This window comes from Vitis riparia, chromosome 18, assembly GCF_004353265.1.
Source record: "Vitis riparia cultivar Riparia Gloire de Montpellier isolate 1030 chromosome 18, EGFV_Vit.rip_1.0, whole genome shotgun sequence".
NCBI classification, from domain to species: domain Eukaryota; kingdom Viridiplantae; phylum Streptophyta; class Magnoliopsida; order Vitales; family Vitaceae; genus Vitis; species Vitis riparia.
Window position 1 is genome coordinate 8891708 of NC_048448.1, and position 22972 is coordinate 8914679.

The following is a 22972-nucleotide window of genomic DNA, read 5'->3' on the forward strand; positions in this document are numbered from 1 at the left end:
AATGATTTATTTATTTTTTAAAAAAAGGCAATATTGATAAATTTGTGTTTTGGTAAATTATCTTTTTAAGTTTTATTAGAAAATTATTGATTTAAGGTTAATCAGTAAGATTCTATAAACATGGTTTTATTCAAAAGAAAATATATGATTTTATATAAAATTCATAGAGAAAAGGTAAAAAATAAGGAAAAAATAAAACATCCGACAAAAAAAGTTAATAAATTATAAATTCTCAAAGCTTATTAATAAATTTGATCAATATTTTTTTTGTTAATTAGTTTTAGTCATCCTTTCCTATAATGTGGGCAATTATATCGAATCATACAAATAACATTTTGTCTTCCCTATTTTCTTATATTTTATTTTTTTATGTTTGGGTCGAGTGTTGTTGTGATTTATTTTTCTTATATTTGGGTGTAGTGATTTTTCTAACACGAATCAAAGACAACTCCCCAATTTCCCACGATCTATATATTTCTGTGGCATCTTTAAAAGTAAAGGACTTATCCGCTCCACCATGAAAGTGGTAAATATGCTCTTAGCCATGTTAGAAGAAAAAAGAAAAAGGGTAAATGGGTTCCACCCACCTTTTCTTCCGATTCTTATGATTCTTATCCAAATGCATAAGAATCAATGACTCTTATCCAATCCATCCATGGATGGAGGCCTTGGAAGTTCTAATTGTTATGATGGATGAATGTATTGTTTTTTTTAAAAAAACTAATTTTTAGGTTAGAAGAGGCAACATATCATTTACAAAAATTTCTTTTATGCTTTAGTTGTTGGGTTTATAAAGGCTGCCTTTTAATGAGTGATTGACCCTAGCTTGTATCAATCTTCTTGTCACCTTGACTCACTACGACGAGAAAATCAGAGGTCCATGCATATTTGATTTAAAAAATATTCTTATTTTTATTCACTTGCACTTCCTTAATGGATTGACCCACCTTTGGAGAAAGCATCTATTTTCCAATTTGAACGGAGCTTTTGATTGAGAAAAGAAGTTGAGTGGCCACACCATCGAGTATGACTTTATGCATCGTGTTGGAATCAAATTTGTGGCTTGAGATAATTGATCCAGTCCTCACCTTTACTTATACTTTGTGTCCACATTTTCTAGCTTGGTCTAAATTTATTTCCTTCCATGCATTTTAGTCTCAATCTAATGAGGTTTTTCAAAAATGACTAATCAAGGTTATCATAAATAGTATTTGGAAAGATTGTTAACATATTTGAATGGAGCCATTAGCCTAGGGGCAAGATTCCAAATAAGTTGTGTTGCCCTGATTTAAAGGCACGTTAAATCTGACAATTGTTCTTTTTCTTTTTGTTTTACCTTTTCATTTACATATGTGCTTGTTGGACTTTGTAGAGTCTAGTTTTGTTTGATCTGGTTTGGCGACCCGACCCGACCCGAATAATATTACATGACTTTTTAATGAGAGATTTACTAAGGCTTGTTGGGCCTGTTTAACCCATTGTGGAACCACCTTTTTTAATTAGGGTTTTTTAATGTGATGTGGTTGTCGTGTTATATATAAAGAGAAAATATTATAACCGTTGTAGTTGTACTCTGTATTCTTCCCTGATAATAGTGATATTCCTGCAACTCCATGGATGTAGGCAAATTGCCGAACCATGTAAATACTGTCTTGTGTGTGTGATTATTTTTCTTTGGTATGTGTTTTCTTTATTTTTTGTTTTTCACAGGTTGGGAATTTGGTTTAATTCCCTACCGTGCTTATTAATCCTCGTGCAATCTCGACTCATACATCAATGGCTAAGTGTTTGAATTTAACCTAAACAACCTCAATGAATGAGTAAAAATGCTAACATCCAAATATTTTGTTTCATTTTTCCCTAAAACTTCCTCTTTTACTTTAGCTATTGAAATTTACAAATCAAAGCCATATTGTGATTCTAGGTAAAAGTTTAAGACCATGTTTGGTAACTGTTTTTTAAAATAATGCTCATGGATCCTTGGACTGCCCTTTTAATATGATTCTCGGACGATATTATGGAAAATATATGTTTAATTCTCAAAATATAATTTCATTTTTAGAATTTTTTTAAATAATTTTTAGACAAACTTGCATATATAAATTTATTTTAATAAAAAAATATTCCTATATTTTAGAATAAGAAAAGATCAAAAAGTTTAAAAGAGAGCTAGTACTTCATTTTGAGATGTGAAAACATTTTATATCTCAATGATTTTCAACATTTATAAATATCTCAAATACTAAAAAAAAATTAGTTGTTTGGATTATTATGGAAAATATATGTTTAATTCTCAAAATATAATTTCATTTTTAGATTTTTTTTTAATAATTTTTAGACAAACTTGCATATATAAAATTAAAAAGAGAGCTAGAACTTCATTTTGAGATGTGAAAACATATTATATATATATATATATATATATTATATATATATATATATATATATATATATAGAGAGAGAGAGAGAGAGAGAGAGAGAGGAGAGAGAGAGAGAGAGTTCGTTCATTTTTCGATTTAGAGGGATTGTGTATTTAATGCTTGGGATAACCGATTAAAAGGGACAAAAATCCCTCAATATTGCAAAACTAACCCTTTACTTATTTAAGTCTCAAAAATGACCTAATTCGGACAAAAATACCCCATTTTTCAGCCCTTTTTCCCTCCAACTCCAATTTTCTCGTTTTGTGTCTCTTCCTTACCCTTCTCTTGTGTTGTGTCTCTTCCTTACCCTGCAAACCCATTTGTTCCATCTGTTAGCCTGCGAGAAAGAAATCACGAAGGATTTTTTCGTTTATTGCAAGAGAACAAAAAGGCAACACAATACAAAGAAAAAACAGAAAGTAAGTTTCACTGTTTCATTATTTGATTTTAGTTTTTCGAACTGTATATGTGAATCTTCATCTATGAAATGAGAAGAAACCCTAAATATCTTATTTTGGTTCTTCTTATTATTTTTTTTTTAATCAAACCCTATTTTTCATCTTTCTGATATTGTGTGTTGATTCAGTTCATGAAAATGGAGGAAGAAAAAAATTCGGTGATGAAAAATACGAAACAGAAGAGGTATAAAATTTTGGGAAAAAAGAGAAGTGAAAGAGAGCCAGGTTTTGAAACCTTGTCATCGTCATTAGAAAATGAGAAGAAATCAACTGATTCAGTAAGCATTAATTTTCTACTTGAAATTTTGATTTTTAATTTTTTTTTTAATTTTATCATTTTTAATAGATTTTTTTTTTTTTATGAATTTATTTTTCATGAATTGATAATCTAATTGTTGGAAATTTTCTCAGTGAGGTTATAGTCCAAGGTTTAAAGCAATATTTGAATGATTAGAAAAAACTAAACTTAACTACTATCAAGTTTACCATAAAAAAGTTTTGAAATTTTGTGTAATGAAGTTATTTGTTATGAATTTATAACGTATTTGAATATAATTTTTATGAAATTATTTTATCCAAATATTTAGAATTTTGATTTAAATATATATGTTAAGAAAAAACTGAACTTAACTGCTATCAAGTTCATTGTCAACAGGTTGCAATTTCAAAATGGTTTTGTTTTGTTTCAAATTTGAATAAACACTAGAATAATGTCTCCAATTTTTTGTAGCTACAACTTAGTAAAATATAATAGCTTCAATTGCATTAGTAAAATAATATCTTTAGAATATTAGCATTTGACATGACATCCTTAAATTATGGGGAAAATAAAGTCTATGTTAAGAAGTAATACAAAATGATGGATTTAACATAGTTGGATAAGTTTGGTAATATAATTTTGCTCAATTTATATTAATATTTTTACAATTTGTTATTATCTTGCAGATTGACATTCCTCCTCCTCTCCTATCTTTTATATCTAAAATATCTAAAGAGGAGTACTTTCCTGGAAAAATTGCATGTTTGTCTCACTTGGTAGCCATTGAAAATATTAAGAAGAAATTGACTGAACCACAATTGGAGATGTTTAGAAAATCATGCTTTGGTCATTTTTTACTCCTTCCCGAACTTAGATTTTCAGCCCAAATTGTTCATCAATTGTTGTTACGTCAATGTGAAACCAAAAAAGACAATGAAATTTGGATTTTATTAAGTCAAAGGGCTTAAGATTTAGTAAAGAAGAGTTTGCATTGATTACGGGCTTGAGTTTTGGTCCTATTACAAAATGTGATAAAAAATCATTACGAATAAGGGACACATACTTTAAAGGAGAAAACAAGGTGCGTACTGATGAGTTGGAGAAAGTTTTTCTTTCTTTAGGAGAGGAAAAGAAAAAGAAAAAGAATAAGAAAAAAAAAAAAAAAAAGAATTTGAAGATGAAGAGGTGATAAAGTTGGCACTTTTGTATTTTTTAGAGCATGTTTTATTTGGGAAAGAAGGAAAAAATTTAATAGATATGGAATGGGTTGCTTTGGTTGATAATTTGGAGGCTTTTAACAAGTATCCATGGGGGGGGGGGAGGGGGATTTGTTATGAGAGGGCACTATTTGGTTTGCAAAGAGCTTTGGAGAACCGGGTATCCAAATACCAAGATAAAAAGAAAGCAAAGGGAGAAGCTGCAGTTGAAGCATATAGTCTTGTTGGATTTCCATATGCATTCCAGGTTTGGGCATACGAGGCTATTCCACTTATTGGATTGAAATATGCCACTCATGTAGCTGAGAGTTATCCTCGAATATTAAATTGGAGTGCAACAAGTGCTCCAAGGTCTACTGAGGTTGAAAATGTATTTCTAGAGCCTCATGTAAGTAATTCTTTACCTTTAAATGTTAAGAATGCAATTATAAATATTATTGTATTGTTGTTTATTAATAATTATATTTGATTTGGACTTTGTAGTTAACTTTTCATTCGCTTCTAACACCCACTTTAGAGGAGCAACAACAAGACTATTACAAACATGTAGATAAACAAGGAGCTTCAGCAGAAATGTTGCACCAATCAAATGCCTCACAAGATGCCAAGAAGGATGACTTAAGGCATGAAAAAAGCTCATCTGACACTGCTGCATATGTTGCTGCTGCTACTGCTGCAATGGCAGAAGAAACAACAAATGATGCAGTCGCCCCATCAATAGAGGTAACTTAGCCTAAACTTAGCCATCATAAATAACGCATGCATTTTTTTTTTTGGTACTTTATTTAATATAAGATGTTCATTCCATAATTAACATGTGGAACCTGACCTTAACTATAAATAAACTTAAAGGAAGTTAAGTTTGTAGGGATCATGAAAAACCTAAATTTAACAAGTGTGTTATTTCAAAGTGAACAAACTTGTCATATATATATATATATATATATATATATATTTTTTTTTTTATATATTGTAAGTGTTAAATTTTTATTTCATTTATGTGCAATATGTGCAGAAATTATGGATGGAGTTTGTGAAATTCAGACAAAGCTCAGAGTTAAATTTCAATCATCTAAAGAAAGAAATTGAAGGACTCAACTTGAAGATGGATGAATTGAAACAACTTTTATTAGAAGTTAGTGACATGTTTACTTGTTTAAATTTTCTAATACTTCAATGTTTTGACATTTGTGTTTTCTCATATTTATTATTATTGGGTGGTGTATGCAATTTTAGGTTAAGAGTTCGAATGAGGAACATGGTATGCATGACACTAGATTCAGAAAATCTAGTACAAAAGAAAATGATAACAATATGGGCTTTGATTTCCAGACTGGAATTTTTGAGGATGTTACAGATGATGAAGTGGAGAGGAATGACATTCCCATGGATGTGAACATTGATATGGAAGCTTCTAGAAACCTTCAGCTTGCAGAAAAACACATGACTAAAGAGTTGAAAGATGACTACTCTATTGATGATCCAGTTATTGATATTGCCAAGTTGTTTGGTACCCCAACTATGTCGGGCGAGTTTTCAGTATATGTCATACCTCACCATCTATCTCCTGCCATTTTTAAGCGAAGGCGTGAGATTAAAAAGTCTCATATCTTGCAGCACCCTTTTACAGATCCCACAAAGAGAAAGAAACTAAGAAAAAAGATTGAGAAACCATTAACTTCATTTGATCCTTTGCATCCAATCTCTGAAGAAGCATTAGAGTCCTTTCAAAAGTGGATGAGTGATGACCAAGGGTAAGTTGTATACATCCATACTTGTAAATTTGTGTTCTTCATAAGTTATAAAATTACTAATGTTTTTATTTTTTATTTTTTATGTCAAAGGTCCACAATTGACATTGACTACATGCATATAGATAAAAAATGGTTTCAATCACTGTCTAATCATGGTTCATGGCTTGCTGACACGGTTTGTAAATGATGCATTTTGTTTTTATTTTTATTTATTATTATGTTCAGCTTACAACCAAATAATATAACTAATTTACTTTATTGTAATTGTTAGCACATTGATGTTGCCTTCTTCTTTTTCCGGAAGCGGCGAATAGAAAATCCTCATCTTTTTTCCCAAAAGTTTACCACAGTGGATACTATGTTTTGGGTATGTGTAGTTTGAATTTTAGTTATCATTTTTAATTTTTTTGTAATAATGAATCTTATGATCTTGGTTATTTATTTATGTATGTTAACTTTATTCTATGTAGCAAAATGCTCAAGCAAGATGGATTAAGCATGGCAAGAAGTGGAACCAATTCAAATTACCAGAGAATGACATCCTTATTGATTATACCAATGGTTTGCAGTCTCTTTATTCTGTCAAATGGCCTGATGTTGACATTGTGTATGTCCCTATCAATGTTTGGGCTAGTCACTGGGTATTAGGAGTTGTCCATCTTCATCGAAGGATTATATACGTATATGACTCATTGATGGGCATCAATAATAATGCAAGATTGCAAGTTGCCATTAAACCATTAGCCAAATTGTTGCCACATATATTGAATGCAATAGCATATTATGGTTTCATGGTGACACAAAAGTTAACTACCAGGAATGGGAAATTGAACGGTTGCAAGATATTCCTCAACAGGAAACTGAGTAAGTGATCTTAAATTTACTTTCATAACTTATACACTTAATCTTTAATAATAGCCCTAACATTGATTATCTGTGTACCATGCAGTGGTGATTGTGCATGTTTGTTATCAATATGTTGAATACTTGATGCACAACCATCCATTGAAGTCATTAACAAGTGCATGAATGGACTGGTTTCGGGAAAAAGATGGCAGCAGAGTTATTTTATATGAAATACTTGCCTATGTAATGAATTCATGTTGATATTTCACATTTGATAATGTAGTTGGATGGTTTGTTATATGTAATTGGATAGCTTCATATATGTAGTTAGACATTTTGATAAATGTAGTTGGACAGGTTGATATATCTACTTGGATATTTTGATGAATGTTGTTCGATAGTTATGTATACAATTGACCTTTTAAACTAAACTTCAATGTTGTCAAGTTGTTATGTGTACAAACTTGAAGGTAGTTAAGTCCACAGTCTTAATAGAACACATGAACTTAACTACTATCAAGTTAACTGTGAACAAACTTGATAGATATTAAGTCGAAATCTATTCCAGAATAACATATTTAATCTGGACTTAACAAGTATCAAGTTGATCTTCTATAGACTAATAGGAAGTTGTGTCTACAATTGCCATTTTTACTTGAACTTAACTATTGTTAAGTTATTTTATGAACAAACTTGAAGGTAGTTAAGTCCACAGTCTTCAGACAAAACTTGAACTTAACTATTGTCAAGTTGTTTTATGAACAAACTTGAAGGTAGTTAAGTTCACAATCTTCAGACAAAACCTGAACTTAACTATTGTCAAGTTGGTTTATGAACAAACTTGAAGGTAGTTAAGTTCACAATCTTCAGACAAAACCTGAACTTAACTATTGTCAAGTTGTTTTATGTACAAACTTGAAGGTAGTTAAGTCCACAGTCTTTAGACAAAAACCTGAACTTAACTATTGTCAAGTTGTTTTATGCATAAACTTGAAGGTAGTTAAGTCCACAGTCTTTAGACAAAACCTGAACTTAACTATTGTCAAGTTGTTTTATGTACCAACTTGAAGGCAGTTAAGTCAACGGTCTTTAGACAAAATCTGAACTTAACCATTGTCAAGTTGTTTTATGTACAAACTTGAAGGTAGTTAAGTCTACAGTCTTCAGACAAAACCTGAACTTAACTATTGTCAAGTTCCTTATCAATAAACGTTTGAGAACAGTTGAGTCCATAGTTTGAGAATAAACATGTCATTTTCATTCATACTTTATACATAACTCATCATAACATATATGTACAAAAGTAACAAATATCTCCATTTCTATGGGTATGCAAAAAAAGGGGATCATTATTACAATATTCATTTATGTGCTTATCCTATCACCTTATACAAAAAAGTAACTTACATTTCTGTTCACATGGGTACCAAAAAAACAAAAAAGCTCACTATTACAATTTTCATTCCATGTAAGTTCATAGAGTGCCAAAGCTATCATGATATCAAGGGATTGGTCGTTTGCATGTTTTCCGATTATGCCCATATTGACCACATCGACTACAACGAGATGTGCGCTTGCCCTCTCCACCAGAAGGAATTCTTACTTTCCTTGGTCTTCCTGTTGGGCGTCTCGTTTTAGGTGGTAACACAACTTTGTCACGAATATGATTAGGTACTACCCAATCTATTTCATTTCCAGTTGGATAAATACACTCTGAATATGAAGATAACAATGCTTTAGTAATAAAATACTTGGAGCACAAAGTGTAACATGAAATGTTGTAAAATCTACAAGCAGCAATAGCATGTGCACATGGAATATGATCAAGATCAAATTGTCGACATGTGCATGAACGAGTGTCTAAATTCACTTGAGCACTAATGCCAACATAGTTAACATTACACTCCTTGGAGTTGATAGGTTCCACTAGATATGTTGCTGACATATTATACCTAGAATGAAGTTCTCCATCAGCCCACATGGTAAGTTCAGTTGACATTGACATTGCTTGTTGTTGACGAGTCACAAACCATTTTTGAAGTAAGTTTCTCAATTCTTCAACCAATTGCAAAACCGGAAGATCTCTAGCATTTTTCAACACAGCATTAAGGCTTTCAACGATCCCTGTCGTCATGATATTATATCTTTTTCCGGTAGAATATGAACGTGCCCATTGATCAACACCTATATCCATCAAATATCTTGCTGCTCTTGGGTCAATCATCTCTAGTTGCCCAAATATAAAATTAAACTCTGAAACACGATAAGCATGGGCAGCATCATGGAACAACTTATGAATTGCAGGATTCTTGAACTTTGTTTTCAAATTTTGGCCAACGTGATAAGTGCAGACACCATGCCTCGCATGGGGAAATACTTTATGTACAACTTTCTCAATGCTACCATGTCGATCTGATATCATAAACAAATCATCAATGTGTCCAAGTGCATCATGTAGTTTTTGTAAAAACCACTCCCATGAGGCATCATTTCTGAATCACCAATCCCAAAGGCTAAAGGGTATATCTGATTGTTGCCATCTTTACACGCTGCAATAAATAAAGTCCCTAAGTACTTTGCTTTCAAAAATGTCCTATCAACTGCAACCACAGGCCTTATTGATGTGCGAAACCCAGCAAGAGATGCACCAATCGACATAAAAAAGTATTTGAATTGATTATCACAATCAGTAACTATATCAGTAATGGTATCAGGATTTTTTTGCTCTAAAACATAGCAATAGGATGGTAAAGTGTTATAAGACTCCTCAGGTGATCCCCTAATAGAACCTAGAGCAAGTTCTTTGGCTCTCCACGCCTTATCATAACTGATTTGAATGCCATACTGCTTTCGAATGTCTGCTACAATGTCTTTTGGTCGAAATTCACAACCAACCCCTTGATATGTTTCTCTTATACTCTCACCAATCAACCAACTACTTGCATGTCGATTGTCACGAGACATCATATCTAACCGACAAGTGTGTGTTGAATAGAATTTCATTATTTGAAACATATTGGAAATCCCCAACTTGGTAGCACGAACTCGCCACTTGCATTCTTTATCAAAACATTCAACAAGCAATAACTTAGTAGTGGATTTAGTTGTTTTGAACTCAAACTTCCTTTTCAGAGCCATCATATACAACTTCCTTTGTAATTCTTTCTTACTTGAGTAAATTTGGTGTTCTTCTAGATGGTCATCACTAATTCCACTAACTATAGGTTGTTGCATCATGTTTTGTCTTTCATTTGCTACATCTTCGATTATAGTGGGATTGTCATGTATGAACCATCACTTGTATCAATCATGGTCAAGATTTCTGCACTCTGAGCTGAACCAGTTCTGAATGAACCAATTTGGGTCACTTGCTTATCACTAGTAGGGTTAGTATTCATTCTATAATCCTCCTCATTAATTGCAGTTTCATTCATGTTCCAATCATGAACTTTATACCCTTCAAGTGACTCATTTTGAAATCTTGGTCCATTTTCACCATCAACAGTAAGAGTTTCAACTGAATCACAATGAATGTGTCTACTTTTATGCATCAACATTGAGTCCTCATTCAATTCTTTATCAATCTCAGAAGACATATGACATTCGAAATAAGAATTGCAAATTGATTTCTGATTGTGATTATCAATTCTCTTTTCAACTGTGATGCACAATGGAACAGGCAGCTTACCATTTGTACAATTTAAGCCAATAAAGAATTTCACATCCCCATCATCAGTTAGTTGTATAGGACTTGTGGGTATGTTGGCATTGAATACATACTTCATTGAAAGAAAACAATTTGTTGGATCTAGCTTCAGAATATGATGGACAACCCTAATAACTCTTTATATGATATAGTTTTCGAGATCTCAATGCCTTTACCTTTACTTCCTTCGAAATAGAAAACATTTCCATCTCGTACCCATTCTCCTTCATATAAAAGCATTATTCCTACTTCATCAACCACTGAAATAACAGAATAATTCAATTAGTGGCATCAACAAACAATATTAGAATATTGTTTAGTTACATCATAGCATTAACACCAATAATAGGTATTAATTTAAAACTCATTCATTATTAAATACATATTATTTCATTACACATATTTATTTTTTAATAAACAACAAATAAATAACATTATTAATCATCTTTACTACCTCAAATAATACCAATAATGATATAGAAATACAATGTATATAGTTATTAAATAAATTCAGACATTGTAACTCTAAACTATTTTAAACAATAAAAATATATTTATTTACTAAAAGATTGGTTATGTTGTAATTTATTTAATGTCAAGGGTAATTTGCAAATGATTCAACTCAAATTGAGTATAATTAAATACAATAACAATAATATAATGTTATTATAAAATAACTATATACAATCTTAACTTACTTCAAGTTCAACTTAACACACGTCAAGTTCAACTTAATATCCATAAGGTTTTGATATATAACTAAAAAAAATAACTTTATATATTATGTCAAAACCCTATTAACACATATATTTACATCTATATAAAGCACAAATATGCAAACAATACCAAAACCATCATAAAATTCTATAAGTTTTATTACTTACCATCATTTGATTTTTCCATATAGACAATGTTTCTCCACACTACACTTTTTAAGCTGATTGTTTCCTTCTTTTAATCCCTTTTTTCATGGCTGTAAATGATATTAAAAAAATTATAACAATTTCAAACTTATTAAATATTTACTATATCTCATTAAATGTTTGAAAATATTCAATAAATAAAACATGAAAGAAAAAAATATGGAAAAATAAGAAATAAACGTACACTGTTTATCCAACCACAACTTAAAGCGCTTTAAGTTGAAGAAATCTGAAGAGAAACTGTGTGAGACTTGAAGAAATGCACTGAAAAGAGAGAAACGGAATAACAGGAGAAAATGAAAAAAATGAGAAAGTGGAAGAAATAATAAAAAAAGAGGTGAATGGAGGGAAATAAAATTAGAATGGGAGGGAAAAAGGAGTTGATGTAGCTAAGGGGTATTTTTGGCCAAATCGGGTCATTTTGGAGGCTATTAAAAGTGGGGGGGTTAGTTTTACAATATTGAGGGACTTTTGTCCCTTGTGATCATTTTGGAGAGAGAGAGAGTTCATTTTTCGATTTAGAGGGATTGTGTATTTAATGCTTTGGCATTCATGTCACCGAGACAACATGGTGACATGCAACCTCCCACTTCTCCTCATCTTTTTTTAATTAAAGGTTTTTCTCTCATTCTCATATATTGATGAGAAAAAAGTAATTAAACCCATAAATATATGAATTCACACATTTATGCTAACATGAAAGCTAGAGAAAATGTTTCTTTCAAATTTTGTTGCTCTAATATATTTAAAAGATTGCTTCATGTAGTCTTAATAAATTAATTTTTTTTTTAACAAAAAAATGCTCATGGAGTACTAATTATTATCAATAATAAAGGGTTCATCTAAATTTCAAATTAATTCAATTGGACTTATAATTTCTAACATTTTCTTACATATTAAACTAAAATCCAAAATTTCTAGTATTGGTGTTATGTGTCTATAACTATGTTAACATCCATTTTTTTTTTTTTTTTTTCATTTTTTCGTGATGATACCCTTCTTTAAATTTAAATCGAATGCATGTTGTGATACAGAGTAAAGGTTTAGGATTTTGATATCCTGCATCCTATAATGCTATAACAAATTATATACGTGCTATATATATTTTAAAGATATGGTTGGAGATGAAATCATATCAATTTTTCTCTTAAATGAAATTTTATTTTTGAGCAATTTAATTAAAAATAACAATTCAATTTTGAATAATAATAAACATTTTACAATAAATTGAATAATCATTAAAAATTAATTTATATTTATTTCCATTTTGAAATTTATCCTTAAAAATGGCTAATTCAAAATATTCCATTTTTTTTTATGTTGAATAATTTATTTATTTTAAAATATTGTTGTATTTCATGCTATTTTTCATTAAGAAAAATTTTACAAACCAAATAGGGGGGTGATATATTGTCTTTAACATAAAAATCTATTTTAAAAAATTATTTAAAATATTCAACTGTATATTTGTTAGAGATTTTTTCTAAAACATTTTATCATCATTTTTATTAATATTTTTTTTACTAAATAATGATTAGAAATCATTAATCGTGGTTATATTTATTAAATATAAAAAATTATTGGCACCATATGTTGGCGACCCATCTAATATGAATTTTAATGAATGCATTAAATAACAATAATAATAAATATAATAATAATAATAATAATAATAATAATACACTATCTTCTTCTTTTACATTTAGGAAAAATTTAAGAACCCTTTCATAATTAATCATTGATGACATCTCCAAAAGTGGGGGACTTGTCTTACACCATGCATGTGGAAAAATAATGCTCTTAGCCATGTTAAATGAAAAAAGATGAGGCAAATGCTGCCACTTCCATCGTCCTACTTTGGGCTTTGATTCTTATCCAGTTGAACTTGAACATGAATGAATGGATGAGTTTTTGTTCAATTCGATTCTTTTCTGGATTGATTGATTTTTTTGTGAAAAATATTAATAATTGCAAGGATGTTTAAATTGTTGAGATTGATTAATAAGCTTTTTATTAAGTTTTGCTGGGTAAAAATATTCAGCATAAAATTAAAATTTATAGACATTTCTTTTATACTTTAGTTTTTATAGTGTTAGGTATAACTTTTAATAATGGACCATTTCCTATTTCTAAACCAACTTGTAGTGTCATGGCCAGTTCTAATTCGTACCAAGCTTTTGTTCACAATAAACAAATTCAGAAACATGTTTGTCTACTATGATAAGAAAACTAGTGGTTGATTTGATCTATGGTCTAAAAAGGAGCCCCAGCAAGATCTGTAAGTGATATGCGGCTTGGAATTATGGAATTCTCTTTTTTTTATTAAGTGATGGAGCATATTAAATGCTATTATAAATGACCTACTAAACAGTTAAATATAAAATATTATTTGGCATCATAAGTTGGTGACCCATGTAATATGAATTTTAATGAATTCATCCAAGGAAATAATACTATTATATCTTTATGTTGCTAGAAAATTTCAACAATTATTTGTGAAATCCTTATGGTGTTTGATGTGTAGAACACAAAATTCATACTCCACATGCAACTCAATATTAGTAAAAATATATATATTTTTGAATTATTATGAGAAATATATGTTTAATTTTCAAAATATAATTTTATTTTTAGATATTTTTTTTAATAATCTTTTAACTAACTTGTAGATTTGAAATTATCCCATTCTACTAAATATTCCTATATTTTAGAATAAGAAAATATAGAGAAGTTTATTTTCCTATGAAAATAACTCTTTAATGTTTTTTTAAATATGTTTTAAAAATAACTTCTATATTTAATACTTTATTTTTAATCATTCTCTATATTTGTATAATTGTTTTTTAAAATAACTTTATAAAACAAGTGAAAATAATTAAAAAAAAATGTTATTTGAAAATATGAATGTTTTTTGTTTTTAAAAATAGAAAACAAAAAACAGTTTTTTGGTTATCAAATATATTTTCTTATTTCTTTTTGTTATGAAGAGCATAAAACTGTTTTCAACAATAATTAGCAAACATTATTAGTTTACTCATCATGAAAAGCTAATACGAGGTTGATATATGTTTGATTTGACCAATCACCTAATAACGTGTTTGATATTGTTTATATTCAAAGTATTTTTAGTGATTTTTTTTTTGCTAAAGACATGTTTTTTAGAATAATTACTTGTCAAGTGTTTATGAAATATTAGAAGTAATTTTTGAAAATTTTAAAAATTTTGCATGTCTTGATTTTTCTTAAAAACATTTTTTATGCTATAAATATTTTTTAAAAATACTATCAAACAGTATTTTAATTTGAAGTCCTTTTGAGAAAAGTGGTTTCCCTAAAAGTATTATTGAGTGAATCACTTGTCTCTCCAAAATTCACCATAAATATTTTTTAAAATTTACCAAATATTCAAAAAAAAAAATTCAAGAACATTTTTTATACCATAAATAATTTCTAAAAACACCATCAAAGATAATTTTAAAGGCTAAAAAGAAGGTCTTTACTCTCATGGATGACCTTCGTATCATCAAATTTCAAATTTATAAAGGCGATGGTGTACACCATGAGAGAGTGAATTAAACATGGCTTGGCAACCTTCTACTTGAGTAAACTTGTACTGGTATGGCAATGACTTTACCATTTTTAGTGTCATTTTGAAATGAAATGATGTGTCTTACTAGGTATGCTTGGTCATGTAGATTAGTTTACAAAGAAAAAAGTCAATTCCAAAAAAAGATTGAGACTTGTAGGCAAAGGGAAGTTTTTAGAGGATTTAAAGGAAATAAAAAATATATATATAAATGACGAAAAATATATTTCCGAAATTTATAACTCTAGTTTTTGGAATTTTGTGTAAATCAAACCAAAATTTAACCAACATTTACAAATAATAGCAAGTTTTATTGCACTTAATTTTTTCTTTTACCTTCCTTTGCTATGTCATTTTACCTCTACAATTTGTTACGATTTGATTTTATATAGAATTCACAGAGACAAGGTAAAAAATAAGGATAAAATAAAATAAAAATAAGACATCTAACAAAAAAAAGTTAATAAATTATGAATTCTCAAAGCTTATTAATAAATTTGATCAGTATTTTTTGTTGTTAATTAGTTTTAGTCATCCTTTCCTATAATATGGACAATTATATCGAATCATACAAATAATATTTTATCTTCCCTATTTTCTTATATTTTATTTTTTTATGTTTGGGTCGAGTGTTGTTGTGATTTATTTTTCTTATATTTGGGTGTAGTGATTTTTCCAACACAAATCAAAGAAAACTCCCTCATTTCCCACGTTCTATATATTCCGTGGCATCTTTAAAAGTAAAGGACTTATCCGCTCCACCATGAAAGTGGCAAATATGCTCTTAGCCATGTTAGAAGAAAAAAGATGAGGGGGTAAATGGGTTCCACCCACCTTTTCTTCCGATTCTTATGACTCTTATCCAAATGCATAAGAATCAATGACTCTTATCCAATCCATCTATGGATGGATGCCCTAGAAGTTCTAATTGTTATGATTGATGAATGTATTGTTTTTTTAAAAAAAAACTAATTTGTAGGTTAGAAGAGGCAACATATCATTTACAAAAATTTCTTTTATGCTTTAGTCTTTGGGTTTATAAAGGCTGCCTTCTAATGAGTGATTGACCCCAGCTTGTACCAATCTTCTTGTCACCTTGACTCACTACGACTAGAAAATCAAAGGTCCATGCATATTTGATTTAAAAAATATTCTTATTTATATTCACTTGCATTTCCTTAAGGGACTGACCCACCTTTGGAGAAAGCATCTCTTTTCCAATTTGAAGGAAGCTTTTGACTGAGAAAAGAAGTTGAGTGGCCACACCGTCGAGTATGACTTTATGCATTGTGTTGGAATCAAATTTGTGGCTTGAGATAATTGATCCAGTCCTCTTTGTGTCCACATTTTCTAGCTTGATCTAAATTTATTTCCTTCCATGCATTTTAGTCTCAATCTAATGAGGTTTTTCAAAAATGACTAATCAAGGTTATCATAAATAGTATTCGGAAAGATTGTTAACATATCTGAATGTATAGCCATTAGCCTAAGGGCAAGATTCCAAATAAGTTGTGTTGCCCTGACTTAAAGACACGAATCTGACCATTGTTCTTTTTCCTTTTGTTTTACCTTTTCATTTACACACGTGCCTATTAATCCTCATGCAATTTCGACTCATACATCAATGGCTAAGCGTTTGAAGAAGTTTCAAACCAACAATGGTTAGGTGTATTTAACCTAAACAACCTCAATAGGAATGAGTAAACATGCTAACATCCAAATATTTTGTTTCATTTTTCCCTAAAACTTCCTCTTTTACTTTAGCTACTGAAATTTACAAATCAAAGCCATATTGTGATACTGGGTAAAAGTTTAAGACCATGTTTGGTAACTATTTTTAAAATAATATTTTGTTTTGCAAAACACAAAAACAAGAAATATACTTGACTATTAGAAAAGAGCACACTTTTTTGCTCTTCAAAATAGAAAACAAAAATGCTTTTTAGAGAATATTTTTTTAATTATTTTTACTTATTTTTTATGAGTTATTTTAAAAAATAATTAAAAATAAAGCACTAAATAAAAAAAATTATTTTTAAAATATATTAAAAAACATAAAATAAAAAAAATATGTTAAAAATATTTCAAATTCTAAAATAATGTTATGTTCAACAAAACATTAACTAACAATTTAAATTTTTTTTTTTTGGAATACACTTCTCAAGTAGAGTTTAAGATTCTAATAGCCTACATCAAGGCTATAATTGCCTATACACTTGCTATGTTTTTTTTTTTTTTTGAAAAAAAGGATTTTATTTTTTATTGTTCTAAATTTAATTAAAAATAAGAAATTAAATTTTGAATAATAATAAACAAATCATTAAAATGTTATATTTATTACCCTTTTGAAATTTGTTTTTAGAAAATCAGACTCAAGAGATTCAATTTTTGTGTTGATTAATTAATGTATTTGGTGTTATTTTGCTATTAAGAAAAGTTTCACAAGTCAAATATAGAATCCTTAAAAAAATAATTTAAAATATTCAACCTTACTGCATGATTGAATATCTGGTCAACAATTAAGATGTATTATATGCATGACTTTCATTTGTATTTTTACTATTAGATTATGATCATTAGATATCAGGAAAAAATGATGGAGAAAAAAAAACACCTTGACCTACGAATAAAGAGGAAGACCAACTTCTAACATCAAGGAATTAATCATCGATGGCATCTTAGTGGGGGCCGGGCTTGTCTTCCGCCATGCAACTATGCAAGTGGTAAAATAATATTCTTAGCCATGTTAAATGAAAAAGATGAGGTAAATGGGTTCCACTTCCTACTTTTGTGCTGATTCTTATGCCCTGACTTAAAGATAAGCAGACCACAGGGTCGACTTCTGGGCCCAATTTCTAATGGTTGACGGATTCAGATTCGAGCCAATCTATGAACAGGGCGGTATGGCCCTATTTCCTAGGCTCCTAACTTTTAGCATAATAATAGACATCTGGCCAGTAAAGGCCACATAAGAAGGGGATACCACCATACGCTTTCTTTCTTTCTTTCCACGCTGTTGTTTCCTTTTGCATGATTCCATCTTGTATTATAGTTTTAATTTTAAAAAATATTGAACATTGGGATATAACATGTCTTTCATTCCATTTTTTTTTTCACTTTTTTTAAGAATTAATTAATTAAAAGGAATGAAATGATCCTCATATTTATGAATTTAAAAGTGTTTTTGGTAATTATTTTTGAAAATAATTCCGAATAGTTTTTTATAAGAGTTTTTAAAAATTATTCTCTATTTTTTATAGAATACAAGTCTATTTTGAAAACTTAAAATGTTTTTAGTTTATTTTTAATATTTTAAAATATGTTTTGAAAATAATTTTTATATCTAAATTTTTTTATTTTTAATCATTTTACATATTTGTATAATTATTTATTAAAAAAATCATAAAAAAACAAATGAAAATAATATAAAACAACTAAAAGATGTTACCTGAAAATAATTTTTAATTATCAAACGTATTTTTTGTTTTGAAAAATAAAAAACTATTCTAAAAATAGTTCATAAATAAGCCTTAACCCTTTTCATGTTTTTACTTGAAAAATAACCTATATTTGACATAAATGTCCTATATCATTTCAAGTATTTATATGTAGTTTTAAAAGAAATGATTATTTAAAAAAAAAAGGATATTTTTTATCAAAATAAGATAAAAAAAAAATGAAGGGTTAAATTTTCAAATGTGGGTTTTCGATGACCCTTTAATCAAATAACCACTCAATAAATCAAATATTAATGTGATATTACATATCCAATTGAATATCTTAAAATGTTTTTTAATAAAATATAATATCTTTGTATATTATATTTGATAAAAATAATATTTTATATATTTTCTACTTTAAAATTGTGATGGCTCATTAAATTTAAAATAAACAATATCCATATAGTAGGAAACAGGTTATTAGACTAAATCATACTAATTTTTTAATTACATTAATTAATTAATGGGTGTTGTGAATTAATATTTGAATCAAAATGATTAAGCTATTGTAACCATATGTGAGTTATAAATATAACAAAACATTGAAATACAACACCAATGCTGTGCTTGAAGAGCATGAAACCGATTGTCCCTGTTATGACTTTAATATATTAAAATCATGTCAATCAATGTATAATAGGTGAAGTAGGGTTTAGGAATATTAAGACCCAATAAGGGATATTTTTTTTTTTTTTTTTGGATTTTGAAGTTGTAAGTTTTAAACGGGTTATGAGTGTTTTAGTCAGGTTGACAATTTTAGACAAAAATTCTTGTGTCTTCTAAATCGGGTTTTTCAAATCTTTCCTTGGATTACTTGCCTAATGAAGATGAAGATGTTGAAATTGCTTAAAAGTCAAAATATGTATTTAAGGTTGTTGATTGATAAAATTGAATCAACTAAAGCTTTTCAAATTGTTGTTTTTCTTACATTACTTTTTTAAAGACTTGAGGAGGCTAGTGTAACAATTTTTATCAAGTGTCTATGTACCATATTATAGGATTAATCCAAATTTAAGTAAGATTAATCAATCTTTTGCTGGATTTTCTTTGAGTTATTAGATTAAGGGTTTCTTTTCATATTGAATCCAAATGTTTGAGGGTAGAGACACCAACAACCATTTTTGTTTCTCCTTGAGTTCTCTTTCTTCAATCAAAATTGAGAATGTTTGGTTTCTAAGAAAATCCTTCTTAATTATCTTGATTTTCAAATCGTTTATCAATTGAATTTTATTAAAAAAGAAAAAAGGTTGATTCATATCATTCATTCATCTTCATTTTCTCATTTGTTTAGGTTTAGGTGAAAACTCATATTCTTCTTTTATGAATTCAAGAAGAAGTTGAGATCAAGTTTGATGTGGACTCCAAGTACGATCCAAAAGAAAAGACATATTGTTGAAGTGAAAAAGTGTTAACCAAGTAATCCGTGAAAGATTGATGGATTTGAGCTAGATAAATCTTTCTACATATTGATTGTTCTTCATAATGGAAGCTTTTAATCATTGATAGACTCGTTGTTTTTTTTTTTATCTCTAAAAGATTTTTCCTATAAAAATCTAGTGTCATTGTCTCTTTCTCATTCTCCTCATTTATTTATTTCCATTTATTGACACTTGGGCATATATGTTGGATGATGAAAAATGAGTTCAATCATCCTTTGGAGATCTTAGATAGTTTTTTATTCAATTTGATCATGATATCAAGTAATAATTGAAAATGTATCAAGGAGTTAATTATTTTCGTGAATTTAGGTTGGAGAATGTTGACTAATTTGCATGTGAATTGTATTTATAAATTGGTAAAAGAGTGTTGTTGTACTTATATTTATTTGTAATTTTTATTTTCTATTAAAAAGTTGTTGGAATAGAAGAATTTGAACTACAATAAATTTTAAAAAAAGATGATATGTATCAACAATCTCTTGAATTTGTTTAAAAATACATATTCACTCCTTTTAGGTGTAGTCTATCATTGAGATTTATCTTTATAATTCATAATTTATTTCAGTAAAATTAGTAAAGAATAATAAAAATTACGAAATTTGAAAAAGTGTTATAAAAAACTAATCCAAAGAGGATCCATGCGCCATGACACACGCTAATGTTTAATCATTTGACAGTATTGGGGTATAGATACCTCGATGTTACAATCAAAGGACCGCCTGGTTTTTGGGCCCATAACTTTTTGTTTGATGGATTCTGATTCGGACCAATCTCCTCAATCCCAACCCGGCCTGTAGGTCCAAGAATTTGTGATTTAATCAAGCGGCCACCGCCTAACAATGAAAGTGTCACACCATGTGATCTGCCATGTATCACATGGAATTGGCTGATTCCATTCTTCAAAGGTCGAGAATCCATTCTCATTCAAGTTGATGAGAAGAGACCTGGCCCCTATATATATATAACAGGATAGGAACTTTGGCAGGCTCCACCTGGGAAATTAATAAGACGAAGGATGTTGAAATTGGATTAATATAAGATTTTTATAGAGGGACCCATCTAAAAACTGAATCTTGTGCGGTTTCTATTAACAAAAATGCTTGGAACCCTTGAACAAGAAGACAGTTCCACGATTCCATCAAAGATAATTTGGAATCATAAAATGGCCCACAGTATAGTCCATATGGAGGAATACCAAAAGCGAGGTCTATATATATACATACATATCCTTGTTTCCTGATCACACGCACTTCTTCAGATAGCTAGCTAGCACTATTGAATCCTCCAAAGTAGTCCCTTGAAAAACATGCCTCGTCATTGGAGTTACCATTTTCCCAACCCTGAAGACAGCAAGTCCACAAGTGTTCCCTACACTAAGCAGCAGTTACATGAATTCTTCAAACAACATGACAAAAACGGCGACAAATTGCTGAGCAAGGAAGAGCTGAAAAAGGGCTTCGACGATCTGCAGTCACGTAATCCTGGGTTTAGAGCATGGAGAGCAATGGGCAAAGCTGATACGGATGGAGATCAGCACATCAGCCAGCAGGAGATGGAGGCTCTTCTGAATTATGCTGTGGGAATAAAATATCAGATCAAGGCATAACAACCTTTCACTTACGTGCTTTATAATAAGGGGTCAACTATGTATGATGCCCCATCTTATGAATGTTCTCTTTACTCGACTGGGAGCATATGTACTTCAGCTTTCTCTATTGACTAGATAAGTGTAACAGTGGGAGATGAAGCTCCGTACGTGCCTACATTATAAAATTTCCATTTGGGGATGCTTGGACTAAAATGAATCCTTCATCAGTGCTTGTTTTGATTTTATAACCGTTAATTGACCTTCAGAAGCGAAACCTGTAGACCTTGTCCCGAAAGAACCTCCTCGTTTCTTTAGTCATTCCTTCCATCCATTATCATCTTATAATAAGATTTTTTTTAAAAATTTAATTAAGGGAACATCATGTTAAAAAGGCAAATTATGCAATTTTAGTTTGACTTTTAAAAATAAAAAGCAAGAATCACTCCAACATAAAAGGTGACAACTTTTAAAAAACTTGTCTAAAAAAAAATGGATTTTAAAAATTATTTTAAAATTTGATGTATCAAAATATTTTTAACATCTAAAATTTTTAAAAGTATAAGATAAATATATATAAGAGCTATTACATTTTATATATATAGCTACATCATCTCATTTATGTTTTAATAAAGCTATTTTTAAATTTTTAGAAAGCCCACTCAAGATATATACTTGGATTATGCATCCATGGATGATAATCATGATAGTTGGAGGAGATGTATCTTGGAAAAGTGTCAAATAGATACATGTAGCTTCATCCACTATAGAAAGGTAGTTGGATTTTGTGACTTCAATTATGCAAACTGCATGGCTTGTTTATGTATTGCATGCTTGTGATAGATCATTTTCATTATATTTGTAATATTGTATGTGTACAATTCCTCATTTGAATGGTAATGTGTGGATTTGAGACATTTGATTTGTCTCAAAATATATATTGTTGTTTGATTCATAAATGCTTAATAAATCTCGAACACCTAATTGTGTGTTTTAATATATCATATTTATTCATTTCCATGTATGACTATTTCTTGACTCTATGACTAGTTTTTAGCTTTATGTGTTTTGTAGGATATTTTAAATTATTTGACATTTCGTGGTTGAGTGGGTATTTATGTGTGTCTATGTATGTATGGCATCCTCAAGAGCTACCATGGGCGAGCAATTTTTGGCTTTCTATGATATGCTTTAAGTTCAAATAAGATAAAATTATATTTTCATTAATATAATTGTAATCATTATTTTTTTAACAAGTTTGTAATTATATGCAAAA

At 29.3% G+C, this 22972-nt stretch overlaps 2 protein-coding genes and 1 long non-coding RNA gene across 3 annotated transcripts; 1 reads left to right on the top strand and 2 right to left on the bottom strand.

The window, feature by feature from the left end:
• The first annotated feature begins 4397 nt into the window (after positions 1-4397).
• Positions 4398-6983, top strand: LOC117907533. Its single transcript, XM_034821097.1, has 6 exons — positions 4398-4745; positions 4841-5080; positions 5690-6111; positions 6202-6286; positions 6383-6478; positions 6582-6983. The coding sequence occupies exons 1-6, from the start codon at positions 4398-4400 to the stop codon at positions 6981-6983; spliced, it is 1593 nt and encodes a 530-aa protein (XP_034676988.1).
• Positions 6984-8458: 1475 nt separating this feature from the next.
• Positions 8459-10553, bottom strand: LOC117907534. The gene is made up of 2 exons (XM_034821100.1): positions 10256-10553; positions 8459-9369 (listed from the first exon to the last, which is right to left on the bottom strand). Exons 1-2 carry the CDS (start codon positions 10551-10553, stop codon positions 8459-8461), a joined length of 1209 nt encoding a protein of 402 aa, XP_034676991.1.
• A 243-nt stretch (positions 10554-10796) lies between these two features.
• On the bottom strand, positions 10797-11909 carry LOC117906017. Its single transcript, XR_004649760.1, has 3 exons — positions 11771-11909; positions 11548-11636; positions 10797-10923 (listed from the first exon to the last, which is right to left on the bottom strand). It is a non-coding gene; the product is annotated as an uncharacterized LOC117906017 (long non-coding RNA).
• Between the last annotated feature and the right edge of the window lie 11063 nt (positions 11910-22972).